Source organism: Delphinapterus leucas, chromosome 14 (assembly GCF_059928025.1).
Source record: "Delphinapterus leucas isolate spDelLeu-1000000601 "Yukka" chromosome 14, BTC_Dleu_Yukka2, whole genome shotgun sequence".
Taxonomy (NCBI): domain Eukaryota; kingdom Metazoa; phylum Chordata; class Mammalia; order Artiodactyla; family Monodontidae; genus Delphinapterus; species Delphinapterus leucas.
Genome location: NC_143142.1, coordinates 76,980,590 through 77,000,751, shown reverse-complemented (window position 1 = coordinate 77,000,751; position 20,162 = coordinate 76,980,590). Strand labels below are relative to the sequence as shown.

General features: G+C 40.0%; 1 protein-coding gene across 3 annotated transcripts in view; it reads right to left on the bottom strand.

The window, feature by feature from the left end:
• Positions 1-20,162, bottom strand: part of PHLPP1 (PH domain and leucine rich repeat protein phosphatase 1) — a 217,802-nt gene that overhangs the window by 8,315 nt on the left and 189,325 nt on the right. For all 3 annotated transcript variants that reach the window (XM_089895283.1, XM_089895284.1, XM_022584325.3), the window contains 4 exons: positions 16,850-16,980; positions 12,153-12,257; positions 4,445-4,639; positions 1,829-2,057 (listed from right to left, as the gene is read on the bottom strand). In XM_089895283.1, coding sequence (XP_089751409.1) covers positions 1,829-2,057; positions 4,445-4,639; positions 12,153-12,257; positions 16,850-16,980 — 660 coding nt within the window. The remainder of the gene's footprint in view (positions 1-1,828; positions 2,058-4,444; positions 4,640-12,152; positions 12,258-16,849; positions 16,981-20,162) is intronic.

Genomic DNA, 20,162 nt, shown 5'->3' with positions numbered 1-20,162 from the left:
TGGAGGAGAGGAGGGGAGATAACCCCAGGGTGTACCTGCTCAGTTCTTTATTCTTCAAGTTTGAGGTTCTCGGGTCTAGGACGTGCCTCTACATGCCCCTATTTTTAACACCTTTTCCAGAGGAGGCTCCATTCGGACAACTTTTATGTGTGTCTGGGATGAGGGAATAGTGATGGTCAAACCATCTCCCTCGAAGCAAGTGTTTCTTCCGGAGAATACCCATTCCCTTCCCAACCCTACCACGTTCCTTCATTTGGGAGTACATCCCCCAGCTCCGCAGACAATCCTGCCACGCATACAAGCAGGCAGCACAATTCGAAGTAAAATTACTAAAGCAGGGCTTCAAGCACAATTTTCAACTCTCCTAATTCTCCTAATATATTTGTTCTTCCCCAAAATGTGGAATTTCGGCAAAAATTACCCTCGCTGTTCTGCCCAACCCTTTAAGATCTCACCACATCAGAATCAATGATTTTGTCTGTGTGTGTGTGTTTGGTGGGGGGGGGGGCATACCTCAAGGCAGGGAAATTAAAGAAAACCAACGCAGCGATACAGACAAAGCGAGGAAGAGGGAGGCAGAGAAAGCAGGAGAAACCTCTGAAGCACCAACTGTGACGCATTTATGTAGCAGAAACGGTTAATCTTTGCATCGTGTCATGTTGAACATTTAATTCAATACGTTTAATAATTTCATTCAATCCCATCTGAGACTGTCTAGCGTCCATTTTAATCCTCTCTGCTCTTAGAACAAGCAGGGAACTAAAATCTACACGCGGCCTCCTTTGCCAGACCCTCGTGGTGGAGCCCGAGTCTTTATCTTTCTCATGGCCCTTGGTCAAAGTCTACCGGGAGTCACAGTCCTTCTCTACTGAGCTGCAAACGTTCACCACTGCCTACCCGAGCTACACATGCTTCCAGGGGTTTTATCCACAAGACTGGACACCTCCTGGGGGCAGACGTGTGTCTCCGGGGATCACGTCTGTAGCCCACATCACGTTTCAGGTACGCAGCAGGTGAGCCACACTGTAGGATGAGCTAGTGAGTGGAGCACAATTCCTCCAGCCCACTTTGGAAGCTGTGCTACAGGGAATCTTCTGTCACGCAGACTGACACCCGTGTTTCTCAACAGCAGCACTCTTGACATTTTGGGCCAAACCATTCTTTGCTGTGGGGCTGTCCTGTGCACTGTAGGGTGCTTAGCAGCATCCCTGGCTTCTACCTGCTGCATGCCCCAAGCGCTTCTGTTGTGACAACAACAATGTCCTCGGACGTTAGCAAGTGTCCTGTCGGGGGGAGATGGCCCCTGGCTGAGAACCGCTCACTGCCTTACTCAAGTGGAGCAGATGGCATGAACCAAAGTAACTCCTCCTTACATGTACACCGATGCGCACACTCGACTTGTAAGACAGGACAGACACACGGCTATGCCCACTTTACGGAGGACGAGTCTGAGGCTTCAAGGTTGCAAGGTCGTAGCCCGCAAGCTGCAGATCTAGGACAGGAGGACCAGCGGCGTGACTTCAGGGCTGGAGGCTTCAGCCCCCCGCCGAAGTGCCTCCGAAGAGCGGCTGTGAGGATGAGACGGTGCCGTGGCACAGCCCTCGATGCAGAGAGGCCGTCGATAACTATTTTATTACTCTGTATATTGTAACGTCTCCAGACACATCACACGCAGAGTTTGCTCTGTGCTACTCCGGATGTGGAATTTTAATTTTAAACCAACTGCAATGTTTAAAGAACGTCCTTTGGTGGGAAAAGCTGTCTGGCTGATTCTGCCACGACCCTGGCCCCATCCTCCCCCGTCCTGAGGAAAATCCCTCTTCCTTACCTCCGTGATAATGGCCTTGTGCCGTTTGATTCTCTTCAGTTCTTCCTCACAGCTCATAACGTATGACCTGGACAGAGGCAGCGGCTTCCCGTTCCGACACAGAACCGTTTGGCACTTGCCCACATTAGCAGAGGTCAAGGTGAAGGGTCCTCCTGGGTCCACAGGGTCATGCTTGATATGACAAAGGACAGCAGCACCTCCAAGTTTCTGCCCAGCAGTTCCAAGCTTCCTGGAAAACGGAGAGACGGGGTAAAAACCCACACACACCTGTCACGTGTAGTTTTGCCAGACTGTACCCCTGGACGGGGCTAGGAGGAAAAACAGAACTTGGGGCTCCACCAGGCCTCTTTCACCAAAGCAGGCACTGCTCAACTCAGGAAAAGAGCCTGTGGAATCTGACACACACATACACACACACACACGGAGAGGTGTCTGCTCACAACTGGGGCAGGTGTCACTTCACCACGAAAGACCCAAGGAGCTGCTGTGGAATCAAGGAGCTCTTATCCTGCTGCATCCAGCCTGCCACTCCCGAATCGGCGTGCCCCAAAGACAGGGGGAATGACCGCTTCTTTCTTCATCCCCCTCTCTAAATCCCCTCTGCTCCCGAGAGAGGACAGCCGGACTGACCACTTAACAGGAGCAGGTGTAAACACACTACACCCACTGACACTTCAGAATTACCTGACCACCCTCTCTCTTTATTAGGATGTTCGGGGGGACATGCTTTCAAGTACTGGACCATTCATGTTCTTGTCCTATACAGTGCAGACTTTCTAGATGAGTGATGTCTATTCTAGAATATTCACAGAAAGGACATTCTAGTAATGAAGCTCCAAAGTGCTTTTATTCACCATCAGTCCATACACGTACTGAATACACAAGACACCTGCAAGTTCTTACAATCAAAAGGAGGTGAGAACTCTTATCAGAGGCCCCACAGATGGCAGTGCCTCCCAGACGGATCCTGAGTGGACAGACTCCCCTGTTTACAAGGGCAGACCCTGTCTAGGTTAGGCGAGGGGCACCACTAGCGGTGGAAACCAGGGCTGCCTGTTCATATAAATTAGGATGTCAGGCACAGAGAACATACAGTTCTCCTGAGGACTGAAAAGATCACCACACACCCCATATCCTGTTAACCAACAGGGAAAATAAGAGGCAAGCAAATGACCTAGAGATGGGCTGACAACCTGGGTCTCTAAACTCCAACTTCTGCACATCTACGACCAGACTGGACTTTAGGCCCTGCCAAGGCAGCACTGCTTTCCTCCTGTCAAAGGCACAATGATTTCTCCCAGCAAAGCCAGAATTAGGATGGTATTTGTGAGAAGTACAGCTAGTAATCAGAGTTTGAGGTTCTTAATTCTTATCCAGTGTTTGGGGGTCTATAAAAAGCAGACCGCTTAGGAGTGTGTGAAGGGTGTGTGTGTGTGTTATGTGTGTCTGTATGTATGAAATGTGTTTGCTTTTTTCCTAAAACAAGATGGTGGTCAAAACAAAAAGGTAGAGAGATGTGTAGATAGATGTCCCTGTCTTATACCTTATGGCATTAAGGTATTTAGAACAATGACTGGTATATATTAAGGGCTCACTAAATATTAGTTATCAGTGTCAATTATTAACTGCACATGCCCACTGAGAATCTGAAAGACAGGTGAGTCGAGCAGCAAAGAACCCCACTGGGCTTGCCTCTACTGAGCTCTTCAAGAGTATTCATGGCTTAGGGGAACTTTCAAGGCTTCTCTGGACCAGCATTCCTTAGCAGACACTTTTTCTACTCCTGTTGCAAAGATACTTCCTCTGGCAGATTATCAAGGCAGGGAAAAGGGAGAGAAAGAGAAAAGATAGTCATTGTTCCCATGACCTTTAGAGCACTCTCCACTTCCTGGTCCCACAAGAGCAAGTGTCTGCAATACAATATTAATAGGCAGTTCCTTTACAACCTACAAAGCCTTTAAAGTGGCAAAAGAGCGAGCAACTCTTCGAATGTGGGAATGCTCATAACACGCAGCCCTCAGAGTTAGAAACAACATTCCACAACTTCCACAGTGACCAGAAGCTCCAGGGAATGGCCTAGGATTCTACTAGTAACACTGTCTGAACATTTAATGAAGGGGGAAAAACAATATATGAAGAATGATTTAACTCCTGGCCTAAAATTTGACCATCTCAAGTTCTCAAAGGTTGGCACTTCCCGAATCAGTGACAGTGTTCCGTAAGGGGGAACAAACCGAGATGGAAACAGTCCATTGCAAAGAGCAATCCACACGCCAGAAGGTCTAAAGAGCGTCTGGCGCTCACATGATTTGGGGTGAGGGGAGTGTGTCGTAAACAATCTGGTGAAAATCTGGAATCACGACAGGCCTGTGAGACCAGTTCTAGGAGAAACTGAATTCCTGTCACTGACTCGGCCTCCAACGAAGTCGTCTGAACATCAGTGTGTCTCAAACGGAACACAGTCCAGCCCTGATACTTGGGCAAAACCAAATCGCCTGAATGCATCTTGAATAACGCATGTTCAACGATGAGATTACTGGACACCTGTTTTTCTAACCAGATGGCAAATACTCAAAGAAGAGCAAGAAAACACAGGGCAGGTGCTCTAAGTTTTACCTTTGCATAACAATGAACGTATTGACCATGTATTCTTCTTCGTTTTTTGTTTTCTGCAGCTCTTCTGCCAAAATGTCACTCATGGTACACTGGAGAAGGTAGGGCACCTCCACGTTCCGGTCTCCATCAAATACACCATACAGGGCCTCCCGGTTGTCACGGAAGTTATTCACCGACAGGGCTGCAACACACAACCTGCAAAGCAAGAATGCTTTTGTGCTAAGTTGACTCATCTTTCCTTCTCCATGCCCAACCCAGCTGTGTTTTTTTCAGATTTGCTTAATCCAGTCTTCTCTCTTTCTTCATGACTCCACATAGATTAAGAATAGGTAAACTAACCCCAGCTAATTTATATCACTAATTTCTGTGAGTGAAGGAAAATGATAAGCACATATTTATGCTTCATGGCTTTCCCCCACTCTTCTGATGATTTTATTTTTAAATGGTAGTGAAAGAAAGACAGTAGGAGGCATGGGAAATAACACCAGATTATGAATGCATATGTTCACATTCATTCACAAAACATTTATCAAGGAGAACTTCCACATGGAGCAAAAATGGAGTAACAACTAAAACACTAGGAAAAGTACAGGAAAAGTATATACTGATGGGAGGAGAGCTGCACAGGGCGCTCTAGAGGCCTGCAGAGTCTCTCCACTTAATCAGACTGTTTCCAAGTAATGTAACTGTGTCCCATAAATTGTCTAAAATGAATAAAAGACTAGGAGAAAAATTAAAAGCCAGGGCATCATTAAGTGGTGAGATGACTTTAAGCAGCCCATCACATGGGGGATTGGAGTCTTCAAAAGAGAAGAGAGACAGAAAAAAGTTTTGAGGAATCAATGGATGGAAATATTTCAAATCTGATGAAAACTATAACCTACAGATACAAGAAGCTCAACAAACAGTAAGTAAAACAAGAAAAAAAAACTTAACTGAGGCACATCAAAATCAAATTGCTGAAAACCAGGGATAAAGGTGGGGTTTGGGGAGTAGAGAACAACATATCCTACAGAGGAACAAAGGACGAATGACAGCAGAGTTCTCATCAGAAACAATGCAGAAGACAGTGGAGCAACATCTTTAAGGTACTGATAGGAAGAAACTGTCAACCTGGATTTCTAAACCAGTGAGAACAGCTTTCAAAAGTAAAGGTGCAAAAAAGACATTTTCAGACGCACAAATAAAAGACAACCACTAGAAGAAATGTAAAAGGAACTACATGAAACAGAAGAAAATGATACTACCAGATGGAAATCTGGATAAAAGAATGAAGTGTATTGGAAATGACAAATACGTGAGTAAATATAAACATTTTCTTTTTCTTATTTTAAAAATCACTTTAGAACAGTAGTTCTCAATGGGGGAAATTTTGCCCCCAGGAGACATTTTGGCTTGTAACGATTGGGAGTGGTGGTGATATTGACATTTATTGGGTACAGGCCAGGGGTGCTGCTAAATATCCTACAATGCACAGAACACCCCCCTCCTTGCCCCACAACAACAAAGAATCATCGGGCTCAAAATGTCAATAATACTGAAGTGGAGAAACACTACTTTAGAATAACTGTTTAAAGTAAAAATTATAACAATGTATTCTGGGGTTTATAACAAAAGTAGAAGTAAAACATATGACAGAAAGAGCAGAAAGACTAGGAGAGGGGAAATGGAAGTACACAATGTAAGGTTCTTATAATATATGTGAATTGATATATTACTTGAAGGTAAACTGTAATTAATAAGGTAAAGGTTATGCTATAAACCCTAAACAAACCACACACACACAAGTAGAACTAATAAGAATAAAGGAGATAAAAATGGAATAAGAAATATTCAATCCAAAAGAATGAAGAAAAAGAGAGAATCAAGAACAGATGAGACAAGCAGAAAACAAATACTAGTAAATTGGCAGATTCAAACCTAACCATATCAATAATTTCATTAAATATAAAAATGGTCTAAACACCACCCAAAAAGACAGAAAGTCAGATTATATAAAAAAGCAAGATTTAACTAAATACTGCCTGTAAGAAATACACTTAAAATATAAAGAGACAGGGGCTTCCCTGGTGGCACAGTGGTTAAGAATCTGCCTGCCAATGCAGGGGACACGGGTTCGATCCCTGGTCTGGGAAGATCCCACATGCCATGGGGCAACTAAGCCCATGCGCCACAACTACTGAGCCTGCGCTCTAGAGCCCGAGCTCTGCAACAAGAGAAGCCACCGCAATGAGAAACCCACGCACCGCAACAAAGAGTAGCCCCCGCTCGCTGCAACTAGAGAAAGCCCATGCAGCAATGAAGACACAACACAGCCTAAATAAATAAATAAATAAACAAATAAATAAATGAAATACACTTACTAAAAAAATAAATCTAGATTTATTTAAAAAATAAAATAAAGAGACAAACAGCTTAAAAGCAAAAGGATAAAAAATGATATACAGTGGACCCTTGAACAATATGGGTTTAAGCTGTGTAGGTCCACTTATATGCTGACTTTTTTCCTCTAAATACTACTACAGTACTACACAGTCTGTGGTTGGTTAAATCTGCGGGTGTGGAACCTCGGATACAAAGGGCTGAATGTAAAGTTACACGTGGATTTTTGACTGTGTTTTTTGACCCCCGTGTTGTTCAAGGGTCGACTATACTATGCTAAATACTAATCAAAAGAAAGCTGGAATAGCTACATTAATATCAGACAAAATATATTTCAGCACAAAGAATATTACAGAAACAAAGATAACAAATATTATCATTTCATAATGTTAAAGGGGTCAGTTCGTCACATTGCTATAACATTCTGAATGTTTATGCACCTAATAACAGAGCTTGGAAATACATGAAACAAAAACTGAGAGAACTACAAGGAGAAACAGATAAAACTAGAGTTATAGTCTCTCAGTCACTGATGGAAAAGTAGACAGAAAATCAGCAAGGATATTTAAGACTTGAACAACATTATCAACCAACTTGATCTAAACGATACCCTACCCAAGATTTTTTCCAAATGCACACAGAGTATTTACCAAGATAAACCATATTCTGGTCCAGAAGATGTCTCAGTAAGTTTAAAGGATTCAACTGATTCAGAGTATGTCCTCTAACCATATTGGAAAAATTGCTTAGAAGGAAGTTTATAGCTCTAAATGCATAGAATATTAATACCTTAAGCCCAAATCAATGACCTAAACTTCTACCTTAAGAAGCTAGAAGATTAAGAACAAAACAAACCCAAAGCGAGCAGAAAGGAAATAATAAAAATAAAAGCAGAAGTCAATGAAATAGAAAACAGAAAAACAACAGAAAAATCAATGAACCCAAAAGCTGGTTCTTTGAGAATATTAATAAAACTGATAAACCTCAAACCAATTTGATCAGGATAAACAGACAAATGACAAATATATTAGGAATGAGAGAGGGGAGAGACATCATCACTACAGATCCTGTAGACATTAAAAGGAGAATAATGGAATATTATGATCAAGTTTATGCCAATAAATTTGAATACTAGATGAAAATGCATAAATTCTCTGAAAGACATAAATTACCAAAGTTCATTCAAGAAGAAAGAGATAATCCTATATTAAAGAAATTGTATGTCTAGTTATAAACCAAAGAAAATTCCAGGCCCAGATGGGATTTATTAGTAAATGCTACCAAACATTTAAGGAAGAAATATATAAATTCCAAACTCTTCCAGAAAACTGAAGAAGAGGAAATACTCCTCAACTCATTCTATGAGGCCAGCATCACCCTGATACCCAAACCAGACATAGACACCACAAGAAAAGAAAACTACAGGCTAATCTGTGAATACAGACGTGCTCAACAAATTACCAGAAAACTGAATCCAGCAGCATATAAAAAAGGGTAATACATCATGACCACGAGGAATTTTTCCTGAAAATGCAAGGCTGATTCGACGTTTTAAAATCAATGTAATTCACTACATCAACAGACTAAGAAATAAAAAATATGATCATCTCAACTGATGCAGAAAAAGCCTATGACAAAATCTGATACACATTATAAAAACTCTTAGCAAACTAGGAATAGAAGGGAATTTTCTAACTTGATAAAGGAAGTCTACAAAAACACCTTTAACATCATATTTAATTGTGAAAGATTACATTCTCACCAAAGGAGATATAGGTATGGATGAGAAGCATGTGAAAAGATGATCAACAACCATTAGTCACTAGGGAAATAAACATTAAAACCGCAATGAAATATCACTATTGTAATGACCAAAACCACTACCACCACTGCCACCACCTGATCTTACAGGTACTGGTGAGAACGTGGAGCAACGAGAAGTCTCATTCGTTGCTGCTGGGAATGCAAAATGGTGCAGCCACTTTGGGAAACATTCTGGCAGTTTCTTATAAAATTAAATATATACTTGTCGTAACGACTCAGCAATCCTTCTCATAGGTATTCGCCCAAGAGAAATGACAACATTTGTTCACCCAAAAACCTGTATGCAGGTTTATGTGTTTATGGGATTTTTATTTGTATTTGCTAAAAAATAGAAACAATCTAAATAATTTATCCTTCAAGTTGTGTATGGATAAACAAACCGTAACATATTCATGCAATGGAATAATACTCTGCAGTAACAAGGAACAAATTGCTAACACATGCAACATCACAAATGAATCTAAAATGCATGATGCTAAGTGAAAGAAGCTAGACTGAGAAGGCTATATACTGCATAATTCCATTTACATGACATTCTAGAAAAGGCAAAACTAATGGAATAAAAAACAGATCAGGAGTTGCCAGGGGCTGGGAGGGGGGAGAAGAAATTGCAACAGAGGGGCATGGAGGAATTTTGAGGAACTGTCCTATAATTTGATTATAATGGTGATTACACAATCACCATCAGCAAGCAGAGCTCGCGCTCTTTCATCAAAACTTGCAGAGCTGTACACTAAACAGGGTGAATGTTGTTGAATATAAATTATACCTTCTTACTGTATATAAATTAATGAAAAGAAGAAAGTTATTAAGCACCTAATATGTATCATGGCTAGGTAACAGCGGTATGAACCTGAAAATATAATTCCTGATCTTAAGGAGTTTGGGGATAAATAACAATAGCAATACCCATTATCATTAATGATAATAACAACTAAATTTAAATAGTTTACTATATGGCACATGTTATTCTAAGTTCTTCACGTATGTAATCAGTGGATCCTCACAATAACCCTATAAGGACAAGTAGTATTTTTTTTTTTTTTGACAAGTAGTATTTTTGATGAGGAAAGTAAGCTAAAGAGAGATTGAGTAACTGCTCAAGGTCACATAGCAAAAAAGTATAGAGCCCAGATTCAAAGCTAGGAAATCTGGTATGCGGTACGCGGGCCTCTCACTGTTGTGGCCTCTCCCGTTGCTGAGCACAGGCTCCGGACACGCAGGCCCAGCGGCCATGGCTCACGGGCCCAGCCGCTCTGCGACATGTGGGATCTTCCCGGACCGGGGCACGAACCTGTGTCCCCTGCATTGGCAGGCGGACTCTCAACCACTGTGCCACCAGGGAAGCCCAGTACTTTGAAATTCTTGCCTCCATTTATTAAAGAAAAAAAAGTTATCCCTAGTTATATGACAATTAGTGGCAAAGTAAAATTTAATTATATAATAGTAAATCATCTTATAATTCTGTCTTCTTCTGTAAGCTCCCCTTGCTAGAAAGAATGGGGCAGGAGGTATGAAAAAAATAATGTGTTTTAAAAGTACAGTAGTGATTTTTCTTTTCTGCTGAAGCTTCCTGTTTGTTTTTTAGTCTGAGGAAGAACCTAAATTATAGGATTGCAGCTCCCTGCTTGGATTTTCCCAAAGGATCTGAAATGACCTGATAGGGAGGCAACACGGCACCAGTACCCATAGGGGAAAGTGGGAGGGAGAAGAGAATAGATGTCTATTGAGATCTGGGGGCAGGGACAACTGCAGTTCTCTCCTTCCTTCAAAGCAGCAAGCTCCTTGCTTATATATCTACTTTATCCACAATTCAAAAAGAAAACTCTTGAGAAACTTCTGCTGGCAAAACCAAAGGGTAAAAAAGCAAGGGAAAATAAAGTGAGGGCCAGGGATGGCATGGGACTTCTGAGGCGCTGGTAATGTTCTATTTTTCGATCTAGGTGCTGGTTCACTTAAGGACAATCCATAGAGTTGTATGCTTACCGTTTATCTTACACTTCAATATAGCAAAAATTTTTTTTAAGAATGAATTGTGGAAAAGGGAATTATGTAGGAAAAAATACCTAACTGGTCACTGATTCATTAATATATATGAGTAGATAATACATTTTAATATCCAGAGAGGTTTAAAAACCAATCTTGGATTTCACATCAGTGTTCTGGAATTAGAGAGCAGTTTCACATACTGGTGTGTATAAGTAAGACAGAAGATCTTTTGATCTAAAAAAAGAAAGATCTCTAGGAAGGAACTTTGACTGCTCCAAAGAATGTATAGTTTCTTCCTCTCTCCCCAAAATATAATGATATACAGTGCAAAGTACATCGAAATAAGCAGTCAGAGCCCAGACACAACTGGTTATTCTGCCTTTTTTTGGGGGGGGGGCAAATGGAACAGAGATGTTGAAATGGGGGCTACGTCTTCTCTAATATGCCAAAGCACACTCTCAGGGAAAGAGGACAGGATCAGTGCGTCAGATGCACAGTGCAAGCTCATTCTGTTTTCTGACCCAAGGAAAAGCAGTCAGCATGGCAACCACAATTCCACCTTTTATTTTCCATGAAGGGTATTCAAGCTAGTCGGTGGTTCTCAGTCCTGGATGCACATTAGAATCACCTGGGGGAGATGTTAAAGCATTCTGATTTAACAGGCCTAGGCTGGAAAATGTTCTTTAAGGTTCCTCACCTGACTGATTCTAATGTGCACCCAGGGTTGAACGCTGTTAGCTATTATGGGATCATCCTCCACTTCCTGTTCTTCCCCTGCTCTCAAAATTTTGTGTTCTTATACCTTAGCTAATTAAATTATGACCATTCTAATTTATAGGATCCTTTGCTTTTCTAGTACTGATTATCAGCACCCCTTCATAAAAAGCAAGCAAGCCTGAAGAGCTGGATTACAATTCTCAAGAAACCAACATCTGCATCGGAGACAGGGAAGGTTGGTGAAAATAGGGAAGAGAAAGAAATTAAGATGCACAAGACCTGATGGCAAGACAAGCAGCTGACATTACAGGGAATGGACATCAAATTCCTGACAAGCTAATTTAGACTGTAAAAAACAGCTCCACAGAAACAGTGACTGTCAATAACATAAGGGGTCTCGAATATGGACAATCAAGGCTACTTCTACTCCTTTAATACTATCCCTGTTTTGCTTGGTAAACAGGCTTCAGAGAAAGATAAAGGGGCTTTTCAAAAGAGCAGGGATGCATTTCAATACTTACGCCTTCTCCAAACACTGGAGTCTCACATAGATATAACGTGTCAGTTACGCCGTATCCTAGCAACATCCTCACAAAGAGAGCGTATGTGGTGCCAAGCAGGGCTTAGCCTAATGTTCCAGCCTAAGTCATGAGGTGGCCTCACTCTGGGGAAACATACTGAAATAAATGTGACACAGGGAAAGTGTGTGCTAGCACTGGGCTTCTACTCCACTAAAGCAGGGAGGCAGGGGGGCGGGCAGGTGGCGGTTCTCGCTCCGAAGTTTCACCCCACTTACTTGTTTTTCATCCCTGAAGCTTCGGTATAGCCATGGCTCCAAACCGCTGGGGCTCCAGATGCATCGCCTCCCGAAGGCTGATCAATCTTGAAACAGCGGATATTACTAACCAGAGAAACAGAGGGGCCAGGAATCATTAAAACAGAACATGTGCAAATTGCTACTTTTACCTGAGAAATGAAAAACACCTAAGCACTCTGTACTTACCATTTGTGTTTAATGTGTCTGAAATATTTATCAGCAACAAGAACTAGCTGCTCATAATGAAAACAAAGGGGCACATACACAGAGCATGAAAATTAGTTCTATCGGCATCAATGTCGGTTATTAGGCACTTTCACACATACACACACACCACCCCTAGATGGCTACTCTCTCCTGGGGATGAAGGGGACAGCTCTCAACCCTGGCATGAGAAAAGAAACTTTAACTATTAAGTTGGGTGTATTCTCACAACAGGAAGCCCAGATTTGAAAAGAATGAAACCCAAGCCACGACTGTACTGTGTTTGGATCATGTGAGAGAATTCTGCAACACTCATCCTCAAATCCAGTATCTGCCCACATCACCCCTTCAAATATTTCACAAATATTACTGGGGACTTGCTATCCCCTGAAGCTTCCAATTCTTTCCTCACCTGCACAACCATGCTGAGACCAATATCATAAAATTATGAAGTAAACGAGGGGCATTCAATAAATTACACATTAACTACATATAGATGAACTGGGAGACAAATTCTTATCTCACCTTGGCTCTCATATGCTATAACTGGTCCAAAAGGACCCAAAACAGAAATATTAAAAGAGTAAACCTTCAAATGCAGTTCATTAAAAACCAGCCTACTAGAAAGCGTTCAGTGCTCACAAACAGGAAGCCATACAGATGTGAAGCAGGTTTTTAAAAGGCCGCCTACCACATGGTGAGATAAATCCCTACTTGTAAATTGCCACTAGTTTATTCCCCCGTTACTTAAACAAGAGAAACAGAATTATGTATAATCTCTTAACACCTAAACAATTTTGTCCTGAGCCCAAGAATTTAAATTATCTGTTGGCATTCATTAACTCCAAAATATAATATGTACTGAATACCTTTCCTAAGAACCATTCAACTCAGAAGTAAATCAATGTCTAATAATATTCACTTTGATTCTAGAAATATTTGGTGGCAATTTCTTTGAAATTTAAAAATATTTCATTAAAGTTTCTACTCTTAATTACCAGAAAACATTCACCTTTTCCTTTATCCTAAAAAAGCTGAAAAACATAAAAATCATAGGTAGTGTCAACAGAAAATCTCAAAATCAAATACCTCATTTTACAGATATATCCTCCTTTCAAACCCATCAATAAAAGGTGTATTTAAAAACATAGTCTGCTGTTGTTTGCTTTCCATACGACCTGGTACCAAATTTTATCCACGTACAATGGTAAACAATGCAATGGGTTTCTTAAGGCATACCTTAAGGTTCTCCCTACATTTTTCCTACCTTTCTGAGTTTTGGAGAAAAACGGAAGACTCCTTTCTAAAGACATTTATACTTTTTACAGAACAGGGAGCCTTCAAAGAAATAATTCCATTTCCTAGCCTGTTTTTTTTTTTTTTTTTTCCGGTACGCGGGCCTCTCACTGCTGCGGCCTCTCCCGCTGCGGAGCACAGGCTCCGGACCCGCAGGCCCAGCGGCCATGGCTCAAGGGACCAGCCGCTCTGCGGCATGTGGGATCTTCCCGGCCCGGGGCACGAACCCGCGTCCCCTGCATTGGCAGGCGGACTCTCAACCACTGCGCCACCAGGGAAGCCCTCCTAGCCTGATTATTAATGAAAAACTAATCCTTAAACTCCCCCATAATCCTTTCTAGTGAAGCAGCAATCTCTCATTTCCGCCAAGCTGAACACAGCGTGACTGAGCAGCCGTCTGAAGTGACCTGGATGTTGACTCTCCTACATCTTGAAATTAGTCTGAGGGAATCTGGGAGCCGGAGCTCAGTCACATGGAAGAGTCTTCATATGGACTAACCCTGCCTCATGTAGAACAAATAGGCCAACCCTCTAAAAGAGCAAGTAATACATTCGATATGGAAACTCTCCCAAGTTATTAAGAAGCCACAACCTTCTAGATATTAAATGGAGGGTAACGTTTTTACCTAAAAGTGTTATGATTTCACTGTCCGTTACTAATTTTTTTTAAATCTGAGAACACACATGTGCTTCACTGTAGCAGCTCTGGCCACTCTAGTAACATATGTCCTTTGGTAGAGAATTTTAAGAGATACTGTCTCATGCCTATATAATAATGGGGCCATTCTATTATATATATGGTTTTGTATCTTTTTTCTAATTACATCATGAACATTTCCCCATGTCATTTTATATTCATCCTAAATTTAATTAGAAATATCTTGATGACTATCTCTGTACCTAAAATAAATACCATATCTCTGATTAATTCTTAGAATAAATTTTTACCACAGAAAACCTTGGTCTAAGTATATGAATACTTTTAAAAGCTTGATACACAGGGCCAAAAGCTTTTTTAAAAAGTTATATCAATTTACAACCCTCCATCAACACCAATTTGAGGGGGGAAAATGTTATCATTTAAATATTTTATTTAATATTTCCTTGATACACTAATAAGGCTGAATACGATCTTTTCATGTAACTATCCATACTTTGTGTTTATTAAATGTTAATATGCTTCACTTACTTTCTGCTTGAGTACTTATCACTACTGACTCATAAGAACATTTTCTATTAAGAATATTAATGCTTTTATTTTTCTTATTTTTTGCCAGCGTTTCTTCTCGGTTTGTCATTTGCCTTTTAGATTTACCTTGGATAGCTTTTGGAACAGATATCTAAAACTTTTATGTAAAAAAGTATTTTTATATAAAAATATACATAACATAAATATCAAAACCACTGTATACATATTGACTTCTTTTCTGATTTCCCCCACCCCCTTCTCTGCCCTAAAAAGTCCTTTTCTGGTTTGTAAATATATCCATATGATTTCTTCTTACTTTTAAAAATTATTTCATTTTATGTATTTAACTCTTTAATTTAGCTGGAATTTATTTTGGTGTGCAATAAAAATTCAACTTATATTTTCCTCCAAACAGCTACTTCCATTGATTAACAGATTTTTATATAATTATTTTTATCATAAAATTATGTCATATTTGTAAAAACTCAAAAAGTTACCCGTTATAAAGATGAAATATGTTTTGCTAATCCATGTATTCTTAGTTCTGGAAGTCCCTTAGAGAGTGTGTAGGCCATCCTCCCTAAGAGATGAGAAAACTAAGGTCTGGACACACTGAGGGATTTGGGCCAAAGCTTCACATACTGATACACAGTGGAGAGAGCCTCGGTCCCCGTGGCTTCCCGAAGACACTGTACTTAGGCAATATTCTTCAACTAAATCAATTTTCTCATTAAGTACTTAAAATATCAACGAACAGGCACTAATTAAGCCAATTCCAACCAGGAATCACCTTAGGTGATTTTCAAATTTTGATATGTACTAAAGCCTAGGATAATAATAATGGACCACCAATATTACTCTTCTTTTCAAAATTCTTCTCCTTTTCAGTTTTTTCTAAGATATTGGAAGATGACTTTCAGCAACAGATATTACAACAGGGTTTGAGCACGGATGGCATACACACTGTCTAATGTGTGTTGATGTCAAGGACTGTTACTTTGAGGTACACTGCAAAAAATTCTGAAAATTCAGAAAAATTTAAAGAAGAAAGTAAAGACCATCCATAATTATATTATCCAGAGAACAGCATCATTTTAACATTTTGTTTTATATCCTTTTAGGAATTTTCTAGTTGTGCATGTGCGCACACACACGCACATATACCCAAATGCACACCAATTTATGTTACAAAAAGTGGGATTACACTAAACAAATTTCCTTGTAAACTTTCTTTTCACCTAACGTCATATGCAGAGATCTTTCAAGTTAGTAATATAACTCCACATCATTGTTTTTAGTGGTTGTATAATATTCATTATGTGAAGCATAATTTAATTTTATTGATATTTAGAGTTCTGTGATGAACATTGTTATAAAGACATCTTTTCTAACAAGGTTAACTTTAATGTTTTACATAGTGAGCTCCAACCAACCTGTTATTCTCCATCAACAGAAAACATAAGACAGTACCAATGAACACTCTTCCCATAACAGGAAGACAACCTTGCAGGATCTAACTACCCCACTCTACCAGTTTTGTTTAAATAACCTGAATTTTAGTTCCAAATTGTTCATTTACCCCACATTATGAATCTCCTGCAAAATCCCTTTGTAACATTTGCATTAAGCATCACACACCATATTATTCGTAACCGAGATGTACATTTACTTCTTGGTTGTTCGCTGCTCTCTCCTGTGTCTTTAAATCCCCTTTTCCTCTCTGTTTTCATTGTTCTCATCTCTTTTTGTCTGGACACTTTCTCAAAAACTTTCTGAAAGGACACGAGTATCCAATTACTTGAAAATTTTTTTGGCCATTCGTCCATTTTGGTGAACTACAGACTCACAAATCACTTCACTTCAAATGTGTGTAGACAGACCTAATAAGTCAACAGATGCTTCATATCCCATTTAATGTTTTGACTAAGTGATAAATGTCATTTTCGGTGAACAGCGATGGGGCTGCAGCGCTTCACAAAATACTTACTTCAGCAGCTCCAGGGTTTTGTGATCGAGGGCGAGTCGGGGGTTTCCAGTCAGGTCTAGTTCTTGCAGTTTTGGAGGCAGGTTTTCTGGTAAAGTGACTTCGCTTAGCTCATTACAGCTCAGGTCCACGCACTGAAGGAACAAGTGGAAACACGAGGAGATGGCCTGGAGAAGTTGTTTAGGTAGTTCTATGCTCCTACTCGTTGCAGGAAAATCAGTGTGACCGTTCATTGTACTATGACGGCCAAATGCAGAAACTACGTTTGTCTGCTATTCTGCCATAAACATTTAAAACAAACTGTGCTAAATGTAGTTAAAATTTTACTTTCTTTGAATAACACAAATTCCATGTTCTTTATACTCCCCAGCTTCATCCTTTTAAGTTCATCTCTACATTTAAAAATTAAGCATTAACTGAAAAAGCCTGAAGATCATGTCTTACTCACATTGTTCACAATATCTCCGCACTTGCTGTGGCCATGAGGGTTACAGTTACAACATCAAGACGGAACTTTAAAGGGCTTGTCTTTGGTTTTTAAAACAAACCAAAAAACACGCAAAATGAGGAGAAGGCAGGGAACGAATATTCAAAATGGGAAGATAATTCAAAAGAAGCTAAATAAGAAAGTGGCGAAAGACTAGCAGGTGGGCCTGCCTACTATATGCACGGGAAAAAGACAGGAGTCAGATATAAATCCTGCACTCCAGGCATCCAATACCTGGACTCTCCAACAGCCCTGCCTAATCTCACCTGGAAAACTGCCACAAAAAGGGTCAGCATACCGATTAGAACAAAAATTATGTGTTATCTGTGAATGGGAATAACACCACCTTTCTTGCAAAATCTAAGGCTTAAATGAGCTAAGTCCCAAAAGGAGGTGCTGCATTTCTGTTATGGGAGCGGGGACCAGGGTAGAAGAAGGATCACATGCACAAGAGAGAACAGTTGGCAATTTTTCTGATAAGAGAATGTGTAACCAACAATTTGGCAGAATGGGGAGAAAGCATTCAATTATCTGGCTTGAGCTGGTACCTTATTATAATTTTTTTAAATGCCTAAAGAGCATATTAAAAATCTTAAGGTGGACTGAAAGGCAAATTGTATCCAAGAATTTCAGTCTTAAAAGTGGACAAATTCATCTTTATCTGGAAAATTTTTTAAAGAACTTAAATCTATTATGCATTGGGGAGGGGTAGAGACTGGGTAAAATGAAAACCTCTATTTTTGGAGAAATATATTCTCAGTTGAATTCAAACAATACAATGTTTCCACACAAATTGTTTCATACCCTTGCTCTGAAACAGTAGCAATGATATACTGTAATTTTTTTTTTTACTATGAGCATTATAACCACATTATAAAAAGTTGGACAGAGATTAGAAAACTTATCGTTAAATTTAACACCTGAACACAACCAGTGTTAGAATTCTATTTTTGTTTCTTTTAGCCTTATTAATAAAAAAAAACTTTTAAAACCCATAAATGTAGGTACAATTTCATTACATTTCACTTATTCTATATCTTCACTCCCAACACCTTTTATAGTCTTAATACTTTCAACAGAAGTACAAGAATTCACTTAACCTAAATGTTAATAACAGGGACATGGTCATCTCCTTTTTTTGTTTTTCCAAATATAAATAATGGTTGCATGAATAGGACTGGACTGGACTTTAATGAAACTGGACTTTAATGAAACACTGGTAATACTGGTTCATAACGGGCTATTCTGGCAGTATGGTCAGTGTACATCAGTACAGATAAAACAACACATGGTGTCAATACAATCTCCTGGTGGTGATGAAACATGAGCTTAAGGCCTGACAGGTGTGGGCAACACAGAACGTAGGTGGTTGACACAAACGAATTCAGAGGTCAGAGCGTGCATTATGGGGAAAGAGTAAAGACATTTTAGAACATTACTGAATTTTTTGAAATTGGTGAGCAATGTTTTTTAATGTTACCTCTAAAGATTTAAACTTTCACAGTTCTGTAGAGGTAAAATTGCTCATTCTTTAAATTACCAAATTATAAAATGAGGTCAATAGGGTATTCATTTATAAAGATAATGTTGGTGATGGTAACGCAGGTCTTATGAGATGGTGCTCACGCACTACCCCCGCCGAGGCCCATTTCATCACCAAGTCTTTAATTCACGGCAGTCAGTTCCCGTAGTCCTCTTCTGACCCACATCACGTTTCCCCTGGAGGATTACGATGGCGTCCGAACTTTGCTTTCAGTCTCACTTCCCTCTGCTGCATTCCCCACAATGCTGTCAGGGTGATTCTCTGATGTGGTTTGTTCTATCACATCACACTCCAGCTTCAGTCTTTCTTTTGCTCCCTACTACCCTTCAATCTGCCACCAAAGTCCTCAGCACGTCAACTAAGGCCTTCACCCCACCTTTCGCCACCTGCTTCCTCACACTCTATATTCAGCTGCGTCAAAGTTAACTCTTGCGTGTGTCATGTTCTCATTTGTCTGTGCCTTTGCACATGCTATTCTCTGTGAATGGAACTCTTCAAGCTATCCTTGCCTTCTACCTGGTAATCTGCCTTATTCTTTTAAGACTCAACGCCACTACAATGTCACTCAATTCCACTACAGCCCCCGTTTCAATTAGATGTCCCTTGTTATAAGTATCTGCTTATTTCTTTCTTTCACTAGACCACGAGCTCCTAGAGAGAAGGGACTGCCTCTTCTCCTCCTATATCTGAAGTGCAGTGCACTGCAAAGATTAGAGGCTTGGTAGATGCCTTCACTGAAAGGAGGAACAAATAAACAATCGATTGCCTGGCACTTGGTAAACAATTATTTGTTGAATGAATAAATGAATGGATCTTATAAGAAGGTTCCTCAGTAATTAAATCTCTTAGGATGGGAACTGAGATACACATGTTTAGGTTAAATTCAGTCTAGAATAAGTAGCACTGCAAAGCAATTGATACGTTTTAAAATGCTTTTGTTTCTGCATGAGAAGGAAACTCTTTAAGGGCAGATAAGCAGAGAAACACCTTTATATAGTTCTGCACATTGAAGGAGGTTTATTCCTAAAAATTACAGGACACTCGTACTTGGTGCCAATCTACTGGTGTCAATGCAGATAGCGAGTGCTCTACTTACAAGTACTATATCTCCTGTTCTTTTAATAGTCCTCAACAAACACTTGTTGACTGAATAATTGTAACGGCGACCACTAAGAAAATAGAAAATTTGGAAGTGAGACCTGAGAAAAAAAATAGTACCCATATATTCTATGTTGTTTAATGTATGTATTTATATTTAATGCACTAAAATTTTCTTGGAAATACAT